At 40.5% G+C, this 26,144-nt stretch overlaps 2 protein-coding genes across 3 annotated transcripts; both read left to right on the top strand.

Moving 5' to 3' along the window:
• Nucleotides 1-631: 631 nt before the first annotated feature.
• Nucleotides 632-12,974, top strand: HSPA14 (heat shock protein family A (Hsp70) member 14). Its single transcript, XM_059847475.1, has 14 exons — nucleotides 632-735; nucleotides 846-926; nucleotides 1,028-1,110; nucleotides 2,875-2,923; nucleotides 3,624-3,717; nucleotides 3,843-3,933; nucleotides 5,054-5,158; nucleotides 5,730-5,891; nucleotides 6,316-6,471; nucleotides 7,692-7,794; nucleotides 9,312-9,524; nucleotides 9,955-10,128; nucleotides 10,973-11,043; nucleotides 12,294-12,974. The coding sequence occupies exons 1-14, from the start codon at nucleotides 679-681 to the stop codon at nucleotides 12,370-12,372; spliced, it is 1,518 nt and encodes a 505-aa protein (XP_059703458.1). The 5' UTR covers nucleotides 632-678; the 3' UTR covers nucleotides 12,373-12,974.
• A 926-nt stretch (nucleotides 12,975-13,900) lies between these two features.
• SUV39H2 (SUV39H2 histone lysine methyltransferase) lies at nucleotides 13,901-25,885 on the top strand. 2 transcript variants are annotated; one of them, XM_059847469.1, is made up of 7 exons: nucleotides 13,901-13,974; nucleotides 14,980-15,125; nucleotides 16,079-16,750; nucleotides 18,644-18,790; nucleotides 20,390-20,519; nucleotides 21,901-22,016; nucleotides 23,710-25,885. In XM_059847469.1, exons 1-6 carry the CDS (start codon nucleotides 13,956-13,958, stop codon nucleotides 22,008-22,010), a joined length of 1,224 nt encoding a protein of 407 aa, XP_059703452.1. In that variant the 5' UTR covers nucleotides 13,901-13,955; the 3' UTR covers nucleotides 22,011-22,016; nucleotides 23,710-25,885. The 2 variants fall into 2 exon arrangements, with proteins under 2 accessions (XP_059703452.1, XP_059703451.1); XM_059847468.1 differs by having other exon boundaries at nucleotides 21,901-25,885.
• Nucleotides 25,886-26,144: the final 259 nt, after the last annotated feature.

Raw genomic sequence — 26,144 nt, 5'->3', positions numbered from 1 at the left:
GCATCATGGATGAGGTGTATGAATATGCAACAGGCTATTGCTTTTAAGGATTGATCCTCTGTTAACGGGTGTCCTTTTTCAGGCTTATGTTGCCCAAAAAGAGGTACCTGGACCATCTGTAACTCTGTTTTTATTGTCTCGTATTGTCCTAATCCTAATTTTCCAAATTTTTATTACTCTAATTATATTACTATTTTTATAACCATTTCATTACTATTAAACTTTCAAAATTTGAAAAACAAGCGATTGGCGTTTTTCACACAACCTAAAGGAAAAGGTTGGAAAAGGTTCTTGTGATTCTGTGATTTATAACCTCTCCCTCCATGCGCTTCACTGCCAGCAATTGAACCGCGAGAGGCGCCAGGGACATAAACCACACGCACACTCGCTGCTTTCTCCGCTTTGATCTCCAGTCTCTATTTTGATTTCTCTACTTTCTAGTTCCCGCCCTTTAACTCCTATTTTCTCGCCGCCGCTGCCCCAGGTTACCCAAACCCGCACGGAGCCGCCTCAGCACCGCTTCCCGCCAAAACCCGCGCAGTCTGCCCCCGTTGCTATGCGCGATGACGCCGCTCTCTCTGCTTTTTCTCATTGGCTCCTCTCACAGCGACTGCGCAGCGCGGCGCGGGATTGGCTGGGAGCGGGCTCGCGCGGGGCACGTCGGGGCGGGCTGGGGCAATGGCGGCCATCGGGGTGCACCTGGGCGCCACCTGTGCGTGTGCCGCCGTGTACAAGGTGAGGGCAGCGCCGCTTGGGGGGCCCGGGGAGGGCCCGCTCGGCGGGTCCCCTCGGCGGTGCAGCCCCCACGGGCTCACGGCTGTGCCTCTCTCCCTCTGTTTCCCCAGGATGGCCGCGCCGACGTGGTCGCCAACGACGCCGGGGACAGGGTCACTCCCGCCGTCGTGGCGTTCTCGGAGAGCGAGGAGGTGAGGCTGCCCCTCCGCGGGGTGCTTGGGGAGAAGGAGGGGAGGCGGCTCTGCCTGCTACTCGGATTTTCCTTTCTTGTTTTCATTTATTTTTCATTCAGGTTGTTGGCTTAGCTGCGAAGCAAAGTCGGATAAGAAATATTTCAAACACTGTCGTGAAAGTAAAGCAGATCCTTGGGCGAAGGTAAGAGAATGGGCGTGGAAGCGGCGGTGAGAAATCACAGCATTCACAGTGACTGGGTTGGAAGAGACCTTAAAGATCATGGAGTCCAACCATGCCCCAACACCTTGTGAAAAACGCCAATAACTTTTTTTAAAAATTTTTAAAAGCTTAATAGGAATAAAATTATTATAAAAATAGCAATACAATTAGAGTAATAATCATTTGGACAAATTAGATTAGGACAATATGAGGCAATAGAAACAAAGAGTTATGGACATCTGGGTACCTTTTCTGGGCAGCACAAGCCCAAAAAAGGACCCACGTTAACAGAGGATTAATCCTTAAAAACAATAGCCTGTTGCATATTCATACACCTCATACATGATGCATAAATGCCATTCAAACACAGGATTCTCTCTGGTCAGTGTCATCTTCTTCCTCTGAATCCTAACCAGCGCAGTCATGGCTGAGCGAGGTGGGACGAAGTTAATTTCTTCTGATAATCCTTTTTCTCTGAAAGATTTCGGTGTCCTGCAAGTCCTTTCTTCAAAAAAAGTATCTTACATAGCATAGTTTGTATTTTAACATTTTGTTATAACCTAAAACTATATTTAACACACTACTTAAGAAAGTTAATACAGCATAACTTTCTAACACAACACATATCATATTCATTTTCATAATTGCAAAAAGCCAATCATAAAGTACCCATTTTTCACAACCTCAACTAAACCATGGCACCAAGTGCCACATCCAGGCTTTTCTTAAACACGTCCAGGGATGGTGACTGCACCCATTTTATCCCGTTTAAAGCTGGTTTAGCATCTTAACACTAATACTGAAAGCATCTCTTGAAAAATCATTCTGTTATCATAGAGTCACTGAAGGGTTTTGTTTGGAAGGGATTTTAATGCTCACCTCCCTTCTAACCCCCCTGCCATGGGCGGGGACACCTTCCCCCAGACCGGGTTGGTAGTGTGAGCTTCTCAGCCTATATTTTCTTCCTGTAGCAAAGAGATGCTTGTGAAAATAAAAAAATAGAGGAGAAAAATTGTATTTCAGGTCTCAGCTTGTCTGTGAAAATCAAGTTGTGAAATATAGCAGCAAGTTGCATATATGCTTTTCATACATACTTAAGTTTCTTAACTAGGATTTTTTGTCATCTGAGTGCTCTTCTGTAAAGTCCACTGTGGTTTTGTTTGCATGAAACTTTGTGTTGCTTCTATTGCAGTAGTGAAACTATTCATTACTGCTTGTTGGGATTCCTGTTAGAGGAGCTGTGATAATTTGCACTGGCAATTACAGTGACAGTAGAACTAAACCTCTTGGGTTGCAGTGAACATCAGAGATGTGACAAAACTTCTTAGTGGTGTCCCAGCTGTGTGTTACAGCCCTTTCATTGACAGGAGCTGACAAGATGTTGTCCATCCTGGTGTATTTCTCAACACTTCTCAGATGCAGAACTTCACTGAAATCTTTTATAAATGTTCATGGGGGATAGCAGGTTAAAACAATGTGTTGGGTTTTGATTTTCTTTTTTTTTTTTTAAGTAGTAGGAATTTTTTCAATCACAAGTTTTAGGAAAGGAGAAGGAAAAATGCCACCAGTCAGAACTGATGGGTTTTCTTCTATTCTATAAATGTATCTGCAGAATGAAAACAGGAATTTTTGGTTCAAGTATAGCTTGATGTGTTGGAGATGTTAAAAGGAATATCAGCAAGATGCATTTGTGCAATTAACCTTGAATGCATGATTTATTTTGTTATTTTGAATTTTTATGAACAGCTCTGGTGACCCTCAGGCAAAGAAATATATTGCAGAAAGCAAATGCTCCGTGAGTATGATGATTTATATAGTTTTTTACTTTGCTGCTGTGTGGAATGTTTCTGTTTTTATCCAGTTGATAATCATGTTCTGGGGTCTCCCAGAAAAATATACTTAGTTCCAAATTTTTTCTCTCTTGGCCGTCCTCCAAACAGATGAATCCTAATATATTTAGGTTCTAGCATTGTGGTTTTTCTTAGAGCTGGTGGAAGATACTCAAGTTGCAGCACCTTGTGATTAACATCTTTAATAAGTTGATTTAATCTCAGCATTTAATTTACATAATACTGTCATTGTTGCTAGAAAATTTACAAAGCAGGATAAAAATTATCCTGGAAAATGCATTCATAACAAAAGAGTGAGTTTTCTGCTGTTCATATTGGTGTGATTTTATAAATAGCTGGGGTTTTTCTTATGGAATAAAACCAGGAGTGTACTTTTGTTCTAAACATTGCTTTTGTACACAGGAAAACTTAATAGAAAGGAAAAGTCTTGACTCTCAATTCTTAAATGACCCTGTTGTGTTTGTCATATGCTACAGGTCTTTGATAAGCATGTTGAAAGTGTTTATTCCCTTGTAGTAGAACACTAATGCAGAGAGTGTTTACACAGTCCAGTGCTTTTTACTTTAAATAGAGCCTAAATTAAACATGACTTTTTGTTATTAACCAAATTGCTGTCTAACAAAGGTGTGTTGGTTTTTCTTACAGATAATTGAGAAGAATGGGAAACTTCAGTACGAAATAGATAACAAACTTATTAACCCAGAAGATGTGGCAAAACTAATTTTCAGTAAAATGAAAGGTATATAATAATTACATTCATTGACACATTTTAGCTTTTTAAACTGTCCTTTTAGTTTTAAGATGCCATATATTTTTTTCATTTTTTGCTTTTAATCACCATGCTCTGCCTGTGTTTCTAAACAGAGACTGCCCAGTCTGCATTGGGTTCAGATGTGAATGATGTTGTTGTCACTGTACCATTTGATTTTGGAGAGAATCAGAAAAATGCCCTTGGGTAAGAGCATTGAGGTTTTTCTGCTATTTATGTGCCTAAATCATATGGGCTGGAAGATCAGCAATGGGAATTCTGCTCCTGGACTTCAACTTATGACCATCAGTCAAGATATTGGGATGTTATTTAAACTAGGAAAATATGAAAGCAAGAGATTAAATCCTGAGTGGAAAACTTTTAATGGGAATTTGCAGATGTGACCAAAAGGAAATTCTGAATTACTGAAGTGAGAGGCAATTTCAATGTCATCAAGGATAGAACCTCATTTCAGATCGGGATCTTCAGTGATCCCTTTGAAATGCAAATAGTTTCTCACCCTCCTCCATAATTTCCCCTCCCTGCCCTCCATACTCCCCAGAGTTGTGCTACATGGCCTCTTGAGCTCTGCTTTGTCAGAGTGCAGATTTGGAATACATACCAGTTTTCTATTTGGAAATTCTGTTTGGAAATACTTTTGCTCTAACAGTTCCTCAGCAGGAAAACATAAGCATGCTTAAAGCTGAGCATAAATGGCAGCATCTGTTTTTGCTTTCTGATATGTAGAAGCCCTTATATTTAACTGTCATGAAGGAAATAAATAAAGCACACCTAAAAGTTGGTCAGAAAACGGTGAGCTGGGAATTTGCAGTGTCTATAATGAAACATTCTATTGCTCTGGTATAACTTCAAAGTGAAGGAAACAAGTTGTGGGGTATTGCCAGGGTTACTGAAGTTTCAAGAAAACATGTAAGTTAAATGTTAATGCAAGTGAGGCATGGTAAATTAATTTTGTTACCAGTTGAAATAATGTGTCAAGGAATTTAATACCATTCCTGAAGATAAGTTACCAAGTTTGATTTAGGGTGAGGTGTGGTTGCAGGGTATTTTGCAGTTTTTATGGGCTATGTAGTCTGATAGACCAGTGTTTTCTTTGACAGTGACCACATAGCAGATCTAATTATTTGAAGAACACAGTAGTAGCAACTGCCCTTCTTGGTACTTTTTCAGTCCCTCAGTTTTGTTAATACCATGCTATAAACAAGGTCTGATTTGGTGGCACAGGTAGTTTAGGTGAAATCTAAGTAGTGTGTGACTATAGTGAGATCATTAAAGTAAAATGAAATGCTGTTGTGGCTCATTGCAGGGAAGCAGCTGCAGCTGCTGGGTTCAATGTTATGAGATTAATTCATGAACCATCTGCAGCTCTCCTTGCTTATGGAATTGGCCAAGATTCACCCACTGGGAAAAGGTAAAATCCTAGTATTTTACTTATTTTTAAGCTGCTGTACTTAAATCCTGTGAAATCTTAAGTGAGGGAATGCCATGTTGCCTTAGCATGAGGCTTGTTTTGCTTTTTTCTCTCAATCAAGACAATAAGCATTTAGAAGTTGTAATTTTGTAGTGTATTAAATCCCTTTGTTTTGGTCTTTATATTTTGAGAATTGCCTTTGAAGATTTGTCCCCAGTTTCCAGCTTTCTGTTTAATAAGCAGATTGGTTTGAAGAAAAATGCATTGCCTTTTAAACATATTTTGACATAGCTGGTTTTAATTGTGTGAGATGGGATCATTTTACATGGGCTGGAAGAACTAAAGCAGAGCTCCTGGGTTCAGTAGGTGCACCTGGTTGTCTTTTTGAATCCATAGATAATTCACTTTCAAAATACTAAAGACTGCTGTCAGTTTAAACTTTTTTGTTCTTGTGTGGTGTTTCTTTACCGTTCTCATATATTTGTCTGATTAAAACTTTCAGTACATGGTGGTAATCTTTTAACAATGTGTCAAAATTAATGCTACTTTCAACATTTTTTTAATGTGGCAGCAACGTGCTGGTGTATAAACTGGGTGGAACATCACTTTCTATCACAGTCATAGAAGTAAACAGTGGAATATATCGTGTACTTGCTACAAACACAGATGACAGCATTGGTGGAGTTTGCTTCACAGAAGCTCTAGCACAACACTTAGCTTCTGAATTTCAGAGGTAAGATATGAATTCCAAGCATGTTGTTGTTAGGACAGGATGTCCATTATGTGGTGCTTGCTTTTAAAAAAAAAAATTAGCAGAATCTCTGTTAGTGAAATGGTTCAAGTAAAGATGATGCTGAAGGAGCAGTCTGACTGTCCCAAACAGGAGGAAGTCAGGGGAATGCCTGCGAGGAGGAAGACTGGGAAATGCCTGAGTTTGGGTGGATGTTGCCTGAAGTTGGTGTTAAACTGTAAGGGCTCAGCTGTGGACTCTGTTGTGTCGAGATGTGTGCAAGCTTTCAGTAGTGATATTGTAGTTAATACTAAATTGTTTACAGAAAAAAAGTGCAAGAGCTCTAACCTGTTCTTCGTTTCAGAAAGTTACCAGTCAAATTCTTGCCTCTTTAAACTAGTATAATTTTTTTTTTTTTTTAATATAGGTCTTGTAAACATGATATTAGAGGAAATCCCAGAGCCATGATGAAGTTAATGAACAGTGCTGATATTGCAAAACACTCATTATCAACCCTGGGAAGTGCAAACTGTTTTGTAGATTCATTGTATGATGGATTGGATTTTGATTGTAATGTGTCCAGGTAAGGCAGATCTTGAACCTACTGAAATTTTTCGAGGTGGTATTATGGATATTCAGTAAGCTTTGATTTCTGATGGTGTTTATTTTAGAGAAGGAAGTTGGATTGAAGGCAAACCTGCTGTTTCATGTTGATGGTTCTGTTATGCTGCAATCTGTAGTGGTCAGGGCTGTCACAGTAACAGTGTTGCCCTGATGGTTAGAGAATGAAGTGCAAAAAAGGCACAAGGAGACCCCATCTTCAGAGTCTGGTTGTTGATTGGTGGGGAGTAGATACTGTAATGAATCAGGGTGGCTGTTGCTTTTCCCTTGCTGTTTTTGTTGTACTTTCTTTAAAGAAAAGATGGCTTGTGGACTCTTGATCTCTTGATCTCAATGAAATCCAGAATGGTAGGAGTCCTGGAAGTCTTGATGTTGCTTCTCAGCGAGAGCTGGAGTAGAAAGACATTTTCTGTCTTTTTGTTCCTACTGCTGTGTCCTACTCAGTCTCTTTTCCCTTGGGATGATCAGTTACTGAGATTTTTAGCTCACTTTGATTGCTCTTCTAGGCAGCAGCAGCTTTAGCAAAATGAAACAGACTTTTCCATTCCAGAGCTCCAGCAGTTGGAGCTGCTCAAATAAGGCCCAGCATGTTTCAAAGTGTGAGAAGCAGTACTGTATAAATGGGGTCAGCTCCATTTGGATCAGGATGCCAATCCTGTGCATCAGTGTTGCAGACTTTGAATTGTGGTATTCATATAGAGTAGAACTTCCTTTGCAGGCTTGAAAGAGGCAAAAGCAAGCATGAGTTTGTTTTTGAATTTGCTTAATCTGCTCCCTGTGTGAAAATCAGGACACAGCTTGATTTGCCTCTAAAAATTGAGTCCTTGTATTCATTTTACAGATCGTGAAGCAGTTCCAGAATTTTTCTTTATTTTTTTGGCATGAGTCAAGACAGCAATACTGGTGTTGTCAAGACAACAATACTGGGTTTTTTTCTCTGGAGTACACTGAAGAATGAGTGTGCATCCATGTAGGTGTTGTTGATGGAACTAATAGCACAGATACTTCCACAACAACAAAATTGCTTGAAGATTATTAATGGGAAAATACTATTTTTTTAAAATCCCTTAGTACCAGCTGGAGAACTAAAGTATATTCTAAAAATTTTTTTTCTTCCATTTCAGGTACTTGTCTCTAATGGATGACATGATCCTTTTTGAATGTTTTATTTTTCTCTTTTAGGGCCAGATTTGAACTTATCTGTTCTTCACTTTTTAGTAAATGTGTAGAAGCAATTAAAAAGCTCTTGCAGCAAGTTGGTTTTACAGCAGATGACATTAATAAGGTAATAATAGAAATTATGTGTCTGTAGGATGCTTCCTTCCACAAGAACAATGCTTATGGGGCCTGTTTTCCTTGCAGACTGAGATTATTTCATGATGTATTTAAGCAGTTTTGACTGGGATCCAACAAAGTCTATAGATTCAGGATCTTTAGAACTGCTGTATTTGCTTTCATTTCAGGTGTCTGAAGTTAAGTATAAGGCAGAGTCACATTCAGTTGTTTGTTTTTACTGCTGCATATTGAGTGGTGGGGAGGATTTGTCTCCATTTGGTGTATTTGTGTAACTGCCCAAATTCAAACTGAGGAGTACCTTCCTTAAGTTCAGTCTGTGGGCTTTGTTCTGCCTTCCTTGAACTTTGAACAGGGTTTGCTGACACTTGTGAAGAAAGGCAGAGTTTTGACTTAAAGTTGAGCAGATCACTAAGTGTCTACTTGGTGCTTGTGTTCCTCCTTGCTGGCTTAAAAACTACAGGAGGTGCCAAACCAGAGAGTGCTTTAATCCCAAAGATGTGAGCAAGGCAGCAGACATTAGTGGTTTAATTCCTGTCTCTCTTGCCTGGATGTAAGAGAGGAAATTCATCTCACCCCCTTTGTACCTGTGCTTGGCAAATGGTGCTGCATTCATTGCTGCCAGAATTGGCTCTCAGGTCTGCAGCTGAAGCTGCCTGGTCCTTTCAAGACACTTGATGCTGTTTCAGACTTTTAATTAGTGTTTGTTGTGTCACATCTTGGTTTCTCTGATGGATAATAAAGTATCCCAGGCCACTGTTCAAAGAATGGCTTTTGTTTTCTGGTGGCAGGGGTTTTTAGGTGGCTTTTAAGGCTCTTTCAGGCTTTAGTGCTTTGGATGGAGGGCAGTGGAACACTTTAAATGTAAAAATAAATAACTTCAGAGTTGTAAATTAGGTTTATGTTTTACATGAGGAAAAGTGGGAGTTAGCTTTGATTCCAGATCTGACTGGTTTCAACAAAGTCTCTGTAATAAGACTTGGATTTATAGATAAAACCTGACTTGCTCCTTCCGAAAGGTGCATGATGGAAGGGTGAGTGGCTAGCAGCACAAGTTACAGCACGGGGAATTTTCAGATGCCAGGAAAGGAATGTGTAGTATGAGGGAAATCATAAGGGCCTACAGAGTCTGTGGAACACAGTATCTGTGGAGGAAAGGTCCTGAGCAGCCTGTTGTAACTGTGCCTGGTCTGGCCAGGAGGTTGGACTAGATCACCTCTGCAAGTCCCTTTGAACCTGAGGTTTTTTTTATGATGAATTTTTCAATTTTCAAGGTGTCACTTTATTTAGGTGATTCTTGCTGTAAGACAAACTTTTCAAAGACATCATATTTACTTTAATTTCAGAAATGAAAGTATCAAGTCAACCAAAGATTGCATCAATTTTTATTTCAACAACTGCAGATGATAAAATATCCAAGAGCAGTTTTCATTTTTGCAGAGCTGGGTGTGACCTGTCTGTTTTATTTCACAGACTAAAGATTTGAAATTATAATGATGTGTGTTCCAGGTAGTTCTTTGTGGTGGGTCTGCTCGAATCCCAAAGCTACAGCAGCTGATCAAAGATATTTTCCCAACTGTGGAATTACTGAATTCAATTCCTCCAGATGAAGTTATTCCCATTGGTGCAGCCATAGAGGCAGGAATTCTGCTAGGGAAAGAGAATACCTTGTTAGAAGAGGATGCACTCATTGAGTGTTCTGCCAAAGATATTCTTCTTAAGGTAAGGCTAAAATTAGAATATTAGAAAATTTTACTGCTACAGTGAATATATAGCACTGATTATGTGTGATTGTTGTGATTTGCTGTTGAGAAACAGCATTGATTTATTATTACTTCTACTGGTTTGCTATAGATTAGCAGTGGTAACTTAGGTTACCCCTGGTAAGTTATCATGGTAACTTTGGTTTATTGACAAAAAAAATGACAGAAAAAACTGATTTTAAGGGGAGATAGATTGTGTCTTTCCTATGTTGTAATAGCTGGACTTCTCCTTTATAGGAATGTCAGGGTTTTTACTTGCTGGGATGGTAAATGTGACAGAGGGAAGGAAGCTTAGACTTTTTTTCTTGTGGAGCGTTGTTGTAACACTTCCAGCTCAGTGAAGCATTTATAGAAAAACATGAACTATATTATTTTTTTTCTTTTTTAAGGGAGTAGACGAGTCAGGGGCTGACAAATTCACAGTGCTGTTTCCATCAGGGACACCACTGCCAGCTCGAAGGCAGCACACCCTGCATGCTCCTGGAAACATTTCCTCTGTGTGCCTTGAGCTATATGAGTCATTGGGGAAGAGTCCCATGAATGAAGAAGAGAAATTTGCACAGGTGAGTGTGTGCAAACTCCTGTGTATTTTCAGCAGCAGCCACCTGGAAAAAAAATGGAAACCAATTCCACCAATACCAAAAGTTGCTGTTAAAAGATTACAGTGACATGCATCACTTTCATATTGATCCTTTAATTATTCTTCTGGACATGACTACTTTGTAAATTACTGAAGTTTCCCTTTTGAATTCCTAAATGGATGACATGGTTTGACACTTGGCACTACTGTAATAAGATCACCTGGGATGAGAGATCTTTACCAGTTATTCCAGTCATACACAGATCCTTGAACATTTTAAAAATAAAACTGATGAAGGAAATGGTATAGCTAATGTGTTGATTACTTTTTGATCTTCCTGGATTGGACAGGATCTTGTTATTAATAATTGAATTTGATTTATCGCAGTGATAAGATGAAATTATTTTATTAAGTGAGTGTTTAAAGTTGTTGTTTAGGAATCAACCTACAGAGAGAACACAGCTCTTTTGAAACAGTTATGATGTGCTTTCCTTGGAAAGCATCAGGGAAGGGGCAGATGTGTCTGAAGTCGATGGAATAATTAAGAAGATTGTTATTCCATCTTAATTCTGCCCAAATATCTTTAAAGGGGATAGGGAGCTGATGTTACCTAATAATTGCAGTACTGATTCTAAAGGACACTGTGGGAATGATAGGTACTTCAGCTATCTCAGGGATATATCCTGAACCAAAACAAAAACAATAGTGCAAATAGTTAAAATGCATGAATTTTCACATCTTAGCTGTTGTGTCACTTCTCTTGAACTGCTGGATAAGAACTTGAAGAACCTACTATAATAAAACTTTCTTTTTTTTTTTTTTAATAGATTGTACTCCAGGATTTAGATAAAAAGGAGGATGGCCTACATGATATACTAACTGTTCTCACAATGAAAAGGTACCCAAAACACTTGTTCTGCTGTTTACCCTGCTATGTCACACTTCTGACAGTCTTTGATCCTGTTACAGAGTATTTCATTTTTTTGAGAAATTTCAGCATTTCTTTGGTCACAGGGCTGTACAGTCCTAGCAGGGGTGAATTCTGTAGAAATGTGGGTTTTCTGCAGTACCTTTGGTGCTGTCATTATTTGATTTTTAAAGAAACAAAGCTTAACACAATTGTGTAGATTATTTTTAGCAACTTCTGAACCGTTGATCAGTTTGACCATGCATGAGAGCAGTCAGATCTTAGACTTCCTCTGGAAGTGGTTTGGGTAGCTTTGCTGAATGTCCACACTCTTGGGAAAAACTGAAGGAGGCTTTGTCTTTTTTAGTTATGAAGGATTGTAGAATTTACAGTGGCTCTGTCCTTTCAGAATCAGGGTTGTTAAACAGAGAAACAGTGCCACAGGAAATTTCTACTTGCAATTTAAGTTTCAAAATACTTCATTTTCTTACGTTAGCTATCAGGTGTATTAATGCCTGTTAATAGACCTCACCTAAAATGCCTGGTTTGTCATACAGAGATTTATACTGAGCACTGATTAGGAAAACATTTTGGGGATTATAGATGCAACTATGTAATGGAGAAACACATCATTATTTGGAAGGAGGTTTAAGGAATATTTAGGTGTAAAAGGCAGAGGAAGTTTAGTAGAGAACATCTACTTGTACCTACATTTATTTTCTGACTGTATGCCTAGCTGAAGTAGGGCTCAGTACTGTTTCTTAAGTCTTGGATTTTGACAATTAAGGTTTTCCTTGCTGAAGGAGATCCTTGGAATTTAATGACTGCTTACGCTTCAAAAGTCAAATTCTCTTGCTATGACAAGACATGTTTATCAATCCACTGCTCTTACTCAGTTCTCACAAGGAATATTTTGAGTAATATTACCACATATTCTCTTTTGAAACCTGTACAAAATAAATTAAATTGCAGCATTTAAATTGTTCTTTGATTAATTCCAACATATGTAGAGAAGATAGATGCTTTAAGGGCAAGAAGTGGATATAAAAACGACTAAATTAAACTTAAGTTCATAAACCCATTTCATCTGTGTTGAAGCATGTTTGTCCCTGGATATTTTGATGCTGACCTATCATCCTTTCATCTGTGTGAACACTGTTGTTTATCCTCTCTCGCACATGCAGTAACATAGTAAGTGTTGTGTTGAAATAATCATAAACATAATTCTCTCTTTTATCTAGGGATGGGTCCTTGCACGTCACCTGCACAGATCAAGATACTGGAAAGTGTGAAATCATCACTGTTGAAGTGGCATCATAGGCCATTTTGGAAGGCAATGTTTTTCTAACTTGATTTTTGTCTCTTACTGGCTTTTCTGCCAAAGCAGTGACTCTCTGTGATTTCTCTCCTGATTCTTAGAGGGCTGTAATAAACTAAAATGCCATCAAGTTATTTTGCTACCAAGCATGTTTAGAGTGTGGTGCAAAATGTTTGTCAAGACCTGTGAATGCAGATCATTGAATTATCAGCCCTTGGTTTACAAAATGCAAAGCACAAATGTCTGTGGTTCAGCCACAAGCATATTACATAGTTTGAAGATTTTTTTCTTGACTAATCAGGTCTTGTACCCATTCAGCCAGTGCATCTGTGACTGCAGTAGTATAGCTTTGAACCAGTGAGAAGGAGACTGGTGAAAATCCACCCTCAGGTAATTATCCTGGAATCCTGTGTGGTCTTGATACTACCCAAAACCGTGAAGGTGGAGCTCATTTGCTGTGGCCTCTTGAGCAGGTGAATTTTTTTTTTTTTTAAGAGTTTTTTTCTGTAAAATGGTTTTGTCATATTACCTGAGAAATGCAAGAGTGAAGTGTGCTTATTTATATGTAATTAAAAAATACATTTTTTTATGCAGATCCTGACAATCTCCCTAACGTGTGGTACTGTTTTAAATCTGTATTGTCATACATTAGTGTGGGTATAAGCTGGCAGGCTTTTTCAATGACAAGATGGAGCAGGCGAGTATGGTTATGAAATATGAGGGTGTTAGCCTAAAGTGCAGTTAAGGGACAACAATTCAGTGCTTACAATCATGTGTTACGTAAAACACCGAAAGTGTCACAGAAGAGCCTCAAGAAATAGAGAATACATCAAGGGATAGCAGTCAGGGTTTGCAGAGGGCTGTATTCCATTACCTGCCTGAAAGGAGCCCTCCTGTCAGTGGTTGCCTGGGAGAAAGAGCCCGACAGGAGGAGAGGTTGCTGACTCAGCTGTGATAGGGGAGGTTTGGGTTGGACAGTGGGAGGAATTTCTTCACATTAAAGGTGAGTAGACATTGGAATGGGCTGCCCAAAGAAGGTGGTGAATGTTTAATTAAACAACCTGAGGTGTTCAATGAAAGCCTGGACGTGGCACTCAGTGCCATGGTCTGGTTGCCACGGTGGTGTTTGGTCCCAGGTTGGACTTGATGATCTCAGAGGCCTTTTCTAAACTTATCAATTATGTGATTCTGTCGAAGCTACATTAATAATAAACACCTCCTCTGAGGAGGTGTAATGACAGTGTAACTTCCCCCACCCGCCCACAAGAAAGGCCGGGACCATTCCTCCGAGGTTCTTTTCAGCTCTGCAGCTGAGGGGCCCGGGAAAGAAGCTGCCTCGCGCTTCCCCCGCCTGTCCCAGGCACGGCAGAGCTCTGTAAGAACAAAAGCAAAATGGCTTTAAATCCATCTCGCTCCCTTTCAGCCGCTCTCCCGACTCCGTCCCTCCGGGGCCCCTCACGGCAGAGGCGGGAAAGAGGAGGGTGGGCGGCGCCGCGCGCGCGCCCGGGCCGCCCTCTGCGCTCCGCCCCCTTCCGGCGGGGGGCGGAGCCGGCGCTGCCCAAGCGCGGCCCCCCCACCCCCCAACATGGAGGGCTGGCGAGGAGGTGAGGGGGGAGCGGGCTGGGGACAGGGCCGCCTGGGGCTCTGCAGCCACCCGGGCGCTGGGGAGCCGGGACGGACGGGGCGGAGGGACGGGTGGGGAAGCTCCCGCTCGCTTTCGGCGGTGGGAGCCGCTACCGGTCCCTGTTGCCCGGCTCTGTCAGAACCGTTCCCACCGCCCCTGCCCACAGACCCCCGGCGGGCGGGGAGGGAAGGGCTGGGGGTCCTGCTCGCTTCCCTGAGGATCGTGCCCGCTGCCCCAGGGGAGCTGTGGGAGGAGGGCGGGAAGTGCCTGGAGTAACCCTGGAACCGGGGGTGAGACACGGGGAGAGGCGCTGGATCCCGGGGCGGCCGCGGGAAAGGCACCGCCGCCCCCTCCCGAGCTCCGTGAACTGCGCCGGGGGCCGGGGCGGGAGAGCCCGCGGAGCCCCGGGGAGGCGGGCACGGCCCTGCAGCCGACGGCTCCCGCTCTGGACTCCATCCAGCCCCTTGATCCCGGTGTTTCCCGGGCGCTGGCGCCCTGCGGAGTGTCTCGTCCCTCTAAATCTGCCTGGCTGACAGGGCACTCGCGATCCTTCCGGATGAGGGCTGTGGGTCTCTATCTCCTCGTCCAGTCACCATGGTTGCATCGCAAGTACTCAGTTGCGCTTGACTACAGAAATTTGGCGGTCTCGTTAAAGAATGGAGGTTTCCTGCTTGCCGTAATTCAGTTATGCGATGCGGTAGTTGTAGAAAATTGCTAGTGCTTAGTGTATCTTTCACCTGTGGAAGTCTCTGCCCTCTTTAGACATGTACGTACTGTATAGAATAAAGGTGCAGGGAGGGAATCATGAACGTGTTTCACTTGACCTGTTAGAGAAGGGTTGAGTTGGAGACGCTGCAGTTGTACAAGAGACTCGTGGACTGCTGTCACAAATGGTAATGTGGGGACTGGACTCTGGGATGAGGCATAATGATTTCAATTTAGCTGAGACATTAAATAGGATTCTTTACCAATTTTCTTATTGTAGCCTGGTATGTGCCATGTCTAGCTTCACTTGAGACCCTCCAAGAATTATGTAGGAAGGAAAATCTCACATGTAAATCCATTGGAATCACCAACAGGAGTCTAAAGAGTTATGAGGTGGAATATTTGTGTGACTACAAGGTAGAAGAGGTAAGAGAAATACAGACCAATTTGATCACTCTTTCAGCTGAAATTTGGAAGCAAGCCAAAGGTAGTTTTGCTCGTAATATAAAGAATCAGTGAGGACAAAGCTTTTGATGGCATCAAATTAAATATATTTTAAACTTTAAACTGCAAACAGAAGGTGGTGTAAACTGCTACTTTCAGTGTGTAAGAAGGAAGATCTTTTCCTGAAATTACAGACATTTAGAATCTGAAATGTTTCACCTTTGTGTATCTGATGCTGATGCTTTAGGGTGGTAGCTCCGTATGAATTATGATGCCTCTCCTTTATTTGCAGACAACAATGTGTATTTCTCTCTTGATTCTTTAGTCTGTTCGACAAAGAATTAGGGCCATGTGCTGCGAATGCTTTCCTGTGAAATTCAGTCTCAAGATTTGTCCTTGTTACAGTTATTTGTCCTTTTTAAATAAGTGCAAAATGTATGCTGCTTCATTGTAACTACAATATTACAGTTATCAAATTAATTAGTGTTCTGTGAGGATGGTTGATATGATTAATAGTGGGTTTTAGACTTTTTTTTTGCTACATTTTGCTTTTTTTTTTGTTCTGTATGTGATACGACTGCATTCTGCTTGTGCATACGAGTCATACAGTGAGTTAGCATAACTTAGCACCTGCCTTGACAAACTAGCCTCCTCCTCCTCCAGGTATGCTGTTAGCAGAGTTCATCCCAGCTTTTGATTTCCTTGCCCCTAGAGACAATTTGTAAAGTATGCAAAGTTGTGCTATAAGTTAATTTGCAAACAACCTGATTTCTCTCTTTCTCCCCAAATGTAATTTTTATGGGGACCTCAAGGCCTTCTGCTCTGCGTGCTGGTCCTTAAGTCCAGAGCTCTTGTGTTTGTCCGTGTTGTTCTGTGATGGTGGATTTCAGCAACATGAGCTCTGGCTAAATCTGTATCTGTTTCTGTATTTCAAGGGCAAAGCATACTATCTTGTGAAATGGAAAGGATGGCCAGAATCTTCAAATACTTGGGAGCCTCAGAAACATCTGAACTGCCCTGTTCTTATTCAGAACTTTCTTAGAGACAAGAATGAATACTTGTCTCGGGGGAGAGGAGGCAAAGCAATGAAACTGAGGAACCATGTTAAAACTCTGAAACCTGAAATTGCAGATTATATTGTAAAGAAGGCTAAACAAAGAATAGCTCTGCAGAGGTGGAAAGAAGAACTCAACAGGAAAAAGAATCACAAAGCAATGATTCTGGTAGAAAACACCGTGGATCTTGAAGGCCCTCCTTTAGACTTCTACTACATCAATGAGTACAAACCTGCTCCAGGAATAAATGTGCTCAATGGAATAACAACTGGCTGTGAATGTGCTGACTGCCCTGCTGAGAAGTGCTGTCCAAAGGAGGCTGGGTTTATTTTGGCTTACAATAAACGTAAGAAATTGAAAATCCAGCCTGGCTTGCCCATCTATGAGTGCAATTCATATTGTAGGTGTGGGCCTGACTGCCCCAACAGGATTGTGCAGAAAGGGACCCCATACTCCCTCTGCATCTTCAGAACCAACAACGGCCGTGGCTGGGGAGTAAAAACCCTCCAGAAAATTAAAACCAACAGTTTTGTGATGGAGTATGTTGGAGAGGTAGGTATGTATTTATCTTGTAGAGGTGAATTACATACAATCAAGGAAATGTTAGATAAAATCCTAATGATCTTTCTCTCTATTTTCACACTTCTCGACTTCTTCACCCAGAGGGTAGTCAGACACTGGGACAGGCTCTCCAGGGAGGTGATCAGGGCAACAAGCCTGACAGAGTTCATGGAGTGTTTGGACCATAAGGCACATGGTGTGATTCCTGGGGATGTCCTGGGCAGGGCCAGAATTGGTGAACCTTGTGGGATTCTTCCAACTCAGGATACTCTGCAATTCTACTATATAAGAGATCAGTCTGCTTTTGAGTAGAGAGAGAAAGGGACATTCAAGTTGACAGCAAAATTATGTTGTCTAGAACATTCCTTCATTCCAGAGCAGTTGTAAAAGGTCATAAGTAAAGAGAATATTTATCTCATATGGCACTAAAGAATTATTTTAGATACATGTCCTTATAGTATTTCTAAAGACAAGTCCTTAGTTTCTTTCATGGCAATCATATTCTTCATTCTTTCCTGATCATCTTTTTTGTAGTTTTCTGCCATTCCCAAAGCACAGTTGTTTTGAAACTCCCTGCACAGACTTTCAGTCTCTTTTCTGCTTTGTCTGCACTTCTAAGGTAGTATTTCCAAGCATATTTATTGCTTTTGATTAACAGCAAGAGTAAGATTCATAGTACGGACATTATCTGCTTATTCAATCTCATACTATTTCAAAGAGAACTTTTATGTTATAAAATACAGACCTTGAGTTACTCTTGAGGTTTTTATTGCCATGTGTTTATGTGTTTCAGCCTCTGCTCTGTTCCAGGGCTCTTCACACAGCAGTTCCTGGCAGCCTCTCTGTTGCAGCGTGTTTTGTTTCTACCACAAATCTGCCTTGCTACTATGTTGACTCAAAGTATTTCCTTCTGTCCCTTTGTACTATGTTTATGGTTTTAAGTAGATTTCCTCCATGCTTCCTGCTCCAATGCTTCTTCTCATGTTCATCCATTTCCCTTAAATATACAAAAGGTCATAGTCTCCATTCACTGGAAGGTGATTATGTAATTTTGTTGCTTAAAGAGTGTGTATTTACTGTTTCACCTGAATCTACTTAATATCTACTGCTGACTTCTCAAATCTCCTCTGTTGGATTTTAGAGGGATTTGTTGTCCAATTCCATCACATTTTGTATCTCTCTTGCTGCAAAATTATGATTTCTTTGCTAAATCTACACAATAAAATGTGTTTAATGTGACAGGCTGCAGATGAAGTTGTTTAAGCTGTTTCATCTGTTGACAGTGACACACTCGCCTAATTGAATAGATTGAGCTTTGTGATGTGTCTGAGCTGCAGTGAATAGAATCTTTCATTGCAGTCAAAAATAGCAGGAAGAGATGCTTCTGGGAAGAGAGGAAATGAATATCAGGCTGTAAATGTGGCTGGGTTTTAAAGACTGATACCTGTTGATCATCTTTGCAAAGGGAAAAGGTTGAATCTTGGTTTTATCTGAAGTAAATGAGGCTTTCTGGATCTAATGGAAAAAGTGTGTATATAGAAATTTCAGTAAAAACAGTTGATTTTATTGTCATCATCAAAATTATTAGTCGAGGGTGCTGATACATTTTTTTTTCCCAGAGACAAGGTAGTGCTCTCCATCAGCTGTAGACAAATTGCACCCAGAGAAGCCTCAATCAAAAATAATTAGTTCAGCTGTATTTACTCTTATGTATGCTTCATTCATTAGATGGAATGCTATTTCAACATCAAGAACTTATTGTGGTATTTTTTTTGCAAAGTATTTTTCTAACTTTTTTTTCTAACTTGACTGTGATTTTTGTTTTGATTTAGTAATAATAATATGATGCAGGTTTCTGTATTCCTTTTTTTTTTTTTTTCTTAGGTGATTACAAGTGAGGAAGCAGAGAGGCGAGGCCAGTTCTATGACAACCAGGGAAATACATACTTGTTTGATTTGGACTATGACTCGGATGAATTTACAGTAGATGCAGCTCGATATGGAAATGTGTCCCACTTTGTAAACCACAGTGTAAGACCTTGTTTTGTATACTAAGAATTTGGAGAATTATTCTAATTGTGCTAGAAATGTCTTCTAATGTAAACATTTCCTTACTATGTTCACAATTTTTCTGGAGTAGTTTGCTTCATACCAGCACAGTCCAGTTAATCAGATGATGTAATAAATAGAACAGAATACTGGGCCTTAGTTGGATTGAGACTGCCCACAAGAATCTGGGGGAGAGATGCTGCCTGAAGTGGACATCCTATAGGACTGGAGTTTTCACTGAATCAGCTGATTCTAGACAACCAAAATAGGGTTGGTTTGGGTGTGTTTTTTCTGAGTACCTGAAATACTTAACATGGGACAGTTCCTTAATGAAATTAGCCAGGAGTCAGAGATGACAGGAATTGATGTGTTATTTTGTAGCTGGGCAGGATGGAATGTTACTCTGAATTTCATCCTGCAAACTTGGTAGAGGAAAAAAGAGAAAATTTCTGCGCTTTCCTAGGTGTCTACAGCTGAGAAATATAATTTTTCCTCCTAATCTAAACTTGCCAAAGAAGTCAAAAGTAAATTTTAACAAGCAGTTTTTGTAGTGTTTTGTTGACGTTTGACTGAAGTACCTAAAGCAAGAAAGCTGAGCTGCATTTGTAAGGATTCCTGAACTAAAAATTATTATTTCTTACTAATCCAATGTTTGTGAGGTGCACAGTCAGTATTCTACAGATACAGAAAATTCATGCCTTCAGGTCTGTGAGATGATGATACTTGGATTTCATGCAGGCTTGCCAGGGAGAAGAATGAAGGAGAGTTTTAGATACAGACAGTTGCTCTTCACTTTCACAAATGGGAGTGAAGTATTCTCAGCCTTCAGTGTAAATTTAGATGTCTGTAACTTCACTTCTGATTCTTTACTGTGTGATATATTTCACTGTTAAAGAACAAAAATGCATTCAGAATTTAACAGTCTCAGGGACTACTGACTTTTGACACTTAATCCAGACAAAATGAGGAAGTGGTTTCTAGTTCCAGCTTAATGACCTTCACCTTCCTCCTGGCACCCAGACCATGGCAGGGAATTCAGAAGCCAAGCAGGTTTTCAGTTTACAGTAGAAATTCATGCATAGTATGAAAAACATGCATAGTATGTTTAAGCAGTGCTTCTCTGGCCTGGAGGCAGTGTTTAAACATCACTACAGAGCAGTGAATTTGTGGGGCTTGAAACACTAGGTTATTTTTAGTTTTCTTTCAACTTTAATTCTTTTTATGGGTTTTTTGGTACATACTAGTCTCTGAATGTTAACCTACGTTGGCCTAGAGTAGGCTCTAATTATTTTGTCACCATTTTTGTTGTCACCTTTGAAGGTGCCATTTTTTTTATAGGTTGTTGCATATTAGTGTAGTCTGCACATTGTGCAAATGTTGCTTTCCTGGAAGGACTTAAATCTGAGCTACGAATTTTTATTTCATTACTTCAGTATGTTGATTTCAGAAGATAATTGCAGACTTCTGTCACTGAGACAAGAACCCATTCTTTCTTTGCTGTGACCTTGGTTTATTTAAACACTTCAGTGATATTAAATGTTAATTTTTCTAAACAGAAGTTGCATTAATTTTTGCTTACAGTGTGATCCAAATCTTCAAGTCTTCAATGTGTTTATTGATAACCTCGACTTGCGTCTTCCTCGAATAGCGCTGTTCTCTACCCGAACCATCAAGGCTGGAGAAGAGCTAACCTTTGACTATCAGATGAAAGGTCTGCACTTTGGTTCTTGTGGAAGTTTTGGGGTGCTGGTGGGTTTTACTGCAGCCTGAATGATGGTAGCATTTCAGCTCAGGCACAGCTTTTTATAACATAGCTCTGGCTTTCAGAACAGTCATTGCTTGTGACGTGTAGTGCAGAGAGGAGCACACCCAGAAGCTTTTGCCTGCATCTCTAGTGCACTGCCTCCTTCAGTGCTCCTAGCACATCGGGGATCGTGGCTGGACTGTCTGCTGAAGCAAATGATTTTGAAGCTTTGTCCCAGTAAAGCTCAAAGGAATGGTCAGGCTGCCCTTAAATAAAGCTTTCCTTTATTCAAATCAGCATTTCAGGTAAACTACTTTCCAGGTAGTCTGCTAGTGGTAGTTACTAAGATAGATACTAAGGCAGTTGTAATGGCTCAGCAGCATGAGGCACCATAGGTTTGAGTTCTGGTGTCCTGTAGGCCTCAGCTGTGGATGTAGGTCCTATGGAACAGCTGTTTCAGATGGGATAGAGTTAATTTCTTCTTAGCAGCTGGTACAGTGCTGTGTTTTAGACTCAGTATGAGAATAGTGTTGATAATTCACTGATGTTTTCTTAAATCAAGAACTTTTTTGTGTCTCATGCTTTACCAATGAAGAGGTACTCAAAAAAATGTAAAAAAAAATCATCTGGTAGGAAGGACAGACAGATTAACTGGACAAAGAGATATTCCATACCAGAGAATGTCATGCCCAGTGTAGAAACTAGGGAGATATGCAGAAGGGACTGATCAGAGTTCAGGGATGGCCTTTGGGCATCAATGAAGCAAAGGTAAGCAATTGTATGTGCATTACTCATGCTTGTTTTTTTCTTTTACTACTACTGCTACTACTACTAATAATAATAATCAGTATCAGCATGATCAGAATATCATAATTATTACAATATTTTACTGTTTCAATTATTAAACTGTTCTTATCTCAACCTACAAGTTATACTTTTGGTTCTCCTCCCTGCTCCGCTGGGGTGGAAGCGAGTGAGTGTCTGCGTGGTGTTTCATTGCCATCCGGGCTTAAAACACCACACTGCCAAACTGATCTTGAATCTTAAAACTCCTCTTTCTCTCTGTTTGTGACACTGACATTGAAGGCCCTTGAAGGTCAGCTGCACTCTCAGGTGATTCATGTGGATACCTGGGGGGTACGAAGATCGAGTCTGACTTTTGGATTCCGATGTGTATGCCAGGTGTTGTACAAGTAGCTGTAACAAGGATCTCAGTAGAATCTGAGTGAGCTTCCCACACAGCTCTTTGAACTGGGCTGTTAGAAGGCCTTTAGAAGCTGTTTGAATACTGGGCATGATCTTGGTCTGTCTTTTACAACTTCCTTACTTGTGTTCATCTGTGTTGCAGGTTCAATAGATCTGACTTCAGACTCTGCTGAAGGTCTTAGCCCATCCAAAAAGAGCATCAGAACTGTCTGTAAATGTGGAGCCATGTGTTGCAGAGGTTATCTCAACTGAGTTCGGGTATCCAGAGTCACAAATATTTTGTTCTTTTTTTAATGTGTTATAAGAAGAGTCTTCTTTCCCACATATATTCAAGTATTCATACATCTAATCTAAATAAGGATGGTGAAAACAAGGTATTGTGTTTGTAATTGAAGTGGCATTGGCCAAAGAAAGAGATTGTAGTGTTTCAAGCCAATACAGAACTGCTGATGGGGATTAAAAATTCATTTTTCTGGAGCAATTGTTTAGGAAGCCATAAAAAGTATGCAAAGAAAACTCTTAAAATGTACCTTGATTTGAATATTCCTAGAATCCTAGAATAAGCTGGATTGGAAGGGACCCTCAAGGGTCATTGTGTCCAACTCTTAGTCCTGCACAGAACATCCCCAAGAGTCACACTCTGTGCCTGAGAGCATTGTCCAAACACTTCTTGAACTCTGCCAGGCTTGGTGCTGTGACCACTGCCCTGAGGAGCCTCTTCCAGTGCCCAGCCACCCTCTGGGTGAGAGAACCTTTTCCTAATATCCAATCTAAACCTCCTGTGACTCAGCTTCAAGCTGTGTGTTTTCTATACCTTGAGAAGTCAGGAGGCATTTGAATTCTAAACTTAGTTGACAGTTCTTTTGCTTTTTTGTTATATAAAGAAAAGCTTGAAGATCTTAGCCATAACATTTATGGCACCAGGGTGAGAGATTAAGGAGAGTCAGTGTGTAAATAAAGGTTCACAGGTGTGCAAATTGTAAAATGTCCATGGAATTCCATGCTAAGGAAGTAATTGCAGAAAGAAAATTAGAGAGGCCAAAGCTCAATTAAAACTTAACCTGGCCACTTCTTTAAAGGATAGTAAAAAATGTTTTTATAAATACATTAATAACAATAGGAGGTGCAAGGAAAACCTCCATTCTTTGTTGGACACAGTGAGGCAATATGGTCACTAAAGATGAGGACAAGGCTGAGGTACTTAACACCTTCCTTGCCTCAGTTTTCAACATTAAGACAGTTGTTCTGTCCTCAGGACAACTGGCTCCTGAGCTGGAGTAGAATAGTTCCCCTGTAATCCAGGAAGAAGCAGTTAAAGGCTTGCTGAGTCACTTAGATGCTCATAAGTCCATGGGATCCATCCTAGGGTGATGAGGGAGCTGGCAGATGAGCTCACCAAGCCACTCCATCACATTCCTGGAGAAAAGGAGGCTCAGGGCTGACCTCATCTCCCTCCCTGACTCCCTGACAAGAGGGTGTAGCCAGGTGAGGGTCAGTCTCCCAGGGATCCAGCAATAGGACAAGGAGACATAGTCTCAAGGTGTGCTGGGAGTGGGGGTGGTTAGGTTGGACATTAGGAAAACTTTCGTCACAGAAGGGGTGATTGGACACTGGAATGGGCTGCTCAGAGAGGAGCATCCTGAAGGTGTTTTAAAAAAGGGTGGAATATGGCACTGAGTACCATGGTCTGGTTAACAAGATGGTGTTTGGTCATAGGTTGGACTTGATGATCTCAAAAGCCTTTTCCAGCCTAATTGATTCTGTGATTCTGGAATTGGCATTAACAAATCCCAAGTGTAAAACTTGAACTTCTTAGCTGATGTTATGTAGAATGTTTCAGTTGTTATGCTCTGATTTTTAGTTAGGATTCTTCAGGAGGACTGCAGTTCTACAGAGCATTTGTAAATATGGAATTGTCAGAAGTAACATTTGCTGTTTGTTTTCATTACAGAAATTTGGCAGTCGTGGCTGAAACAAGTTGCTGGCTACAGTTTGGAAATAGATAGCAAAAGGTTAAGGAGAGCAGCCCATTGTCTAACAAAGCCAGTGCAGTGTGGAGATATGGTCTGTTATCTGTTAGGTGCAAAAGAGCCCTGGGATTGATGCATATTCACAACTGGTTTTGGTTAAATTTTTACATACTGTCTTTTTTACCTAGTGACAGACTTCTAAGATACTAGGCCTGTATTTTCTGGTTGCAAAAATGTTAACTTCAGTGAAGTTAGACTAGGGGTGAGTATACCCATTTGCTGTAGGCATTTGTAAGATGTTCTTGAATGTAAAGGCTGAGAATGTTCTTCAGCTGCTTGAGTAATCTTTTTTTTTCCCTGATCATCTTAAAGTTGTCTCAGTCTGTTCATAACATATGCTAAGTTTTGCTTGGCTTCAGAACCACTGAAGAGCAGTTGAGGTGGGTGATGAGTGGAGTTACAGCCAAGGTCCATGCTCTAGGAATGATCCACATGCTTTTTTCTCATGGATTCAGAGCTTGTAAAACTTGCATATTGCTTACCGGTCATGTAAATGTTGACATGGTCAAGCAAAATAATATTGCTTCATAAATGGATGCTCCATAGCTGGATGCTGGCTATGTATCATAGGTCAGCTAGTTACCTTTATAAGGTGCACAGCTGTTGGCTCAGGTGAATGAAGTCAAGTACCTAGCATGTAACTGTTTACTTGGTTTGTTAGAAAATGCCTTAAATTCCATGTTAATTATTAGCACTTCAAAAAGAGCATTTCAAGGTTGTTTCTTAAGAAGCACAGTTGCATTTGTACTGAAGATCTGGCTCTTTGGTAAAAAATGGCATTTTATATGCTACTAGCCAAAATCAGTTTTACACTTTTGGTGAAGAGCATAGGCTGCTGGAAATGCTGAGTTTTGTAATCTACAATACAGAGATACACGTTGAAATAGAGACTTTATATTGCTTAATGAATAGGAGGAAGTTTGCTTAGAATTAAAAGTATTCGATGTGATCAGGCTAACCTGTATCCATAGTTGATAAATGCTGAATCTCATCAGTTTTTATCTGCCATATCTCTAATGATTTTTTTTTTAATTTAAAGTGGAATGTGGAGCTTTAATGTCAGCAAACTCTAGATGATCTTGCATCGTTTGGAGTCATTAGTGCTTTCTCTTGCATGTAGCTCAAATGAGCAGTGCATTCCATGTGGATGGAATGTGCAGGCTCCAGCTCCTTAATCCGCCGCAGTCTGCAGCCTGCGCTGTCCCTGCAGGATGGAGCGGCTTCGGCAGGAGATGGATTCCTTACTCCAGCCCCGCCTGTGCCGCGGGCACGGGGCAGGCCCCAGGCTCTGGCTCCCCCATGCTCGGATTGATTTAAATATTGCAAGGAGGTGCATTTTAGAAGGTAACAGTTGTGGCAGTTGTACTGGAGTGCGGTGTCTGCTTTTCCAGAGGCACAGAACGTTATCACCAGCACTGGAATAACGCTGCTGTTTGTTAAGGAGATGTGTGTTATCTTCTGCCATAAATAAAGAACTGTTAATTTATGTTCTGGGAGGTAGCAGTATTTTGTATTTATTTGAAGGATGGATCCAGTTTCCAACATAAGAGCCTTGAACAGTATTTTATATTTACATATTCACAGTGTATTTGGATTGCAGTCAATAAATTAGCTTAATGGGACACTGTGTCACTTTTAAAACTCCTTTGACTGTTTTTGAGAGTTTGGCAGAAAATTGCCAAACTGGAAATGGAGAAACAGCTGTTTTCAATTTCTTAGGGAAGCTAAACCAGCCCAGCTTCTGCCTTTGTTTTGCTTTGTGGTCCGTTGGCATCGTCATGGTCACCAATTCAGTCCTGTGTATGCACTTCTTGGGGGCTGGTAACCTGTGGCCTGCCCTCCAGCTGTTCTTTTTTTGTTGGTTCTATTTTTTGTAGCAAAACTAAAGCCGCAAGACCACCTGTAAGAAAAGCTATTGTCTATTAATTTAATCTCCAAGTTAAGTCAATTTTTTGATTATTTTTTAATGTATGTTTTAGGAACTGTATTAGAATATGCAGTTTGTAAGCTCAGGAACATTTTCTTTTCATACTGTGTCATCTCTAGTATTGCTGTCTTCCTATAGTTTTTGATAAAATAAATTAAATTTAGTTTTTATCTTGTTGTTGTCATTTTTAAAAAAAAAAAATTAGCCTGTCAAAATTAGTTGTAGCATTTGCTTTAAGACTGCAACCTCTTAATTCCTGGCTTGTACCCAAATTTTCTAGGAGTGTAAGGACTCCAGCAGAGGGACCATGAGGAAGTGATGTGTTTTCAGTTTAGGGCTGGTGAGAACTGATATAAATTTACACTTGCCTGAACAGACTGCATTCCTATATATTTGAGCATCCTGTTAAAGGCAGCCCTGAACTTACAT

This window comes from Haemorhous mexicanus, chromosome 5, assembly GCF_027477595.1.
Source record: "Haemorhous mexicanus isolate bHaeMex1 chromosome 5, bHaeMex1.pri, whole genome shotgun sequence".
NCBI lineage: Eukaryota > Metazoa > Chordata > Aves > Passeriformes > Fringillidae > Haemorhous > Haemorhous mexicanus.
The sequence above is the reverse complement of the archived record's forward strand: the minus strand, read 5'-3'. Positions and strand labels throughout refer to the sequence as shown.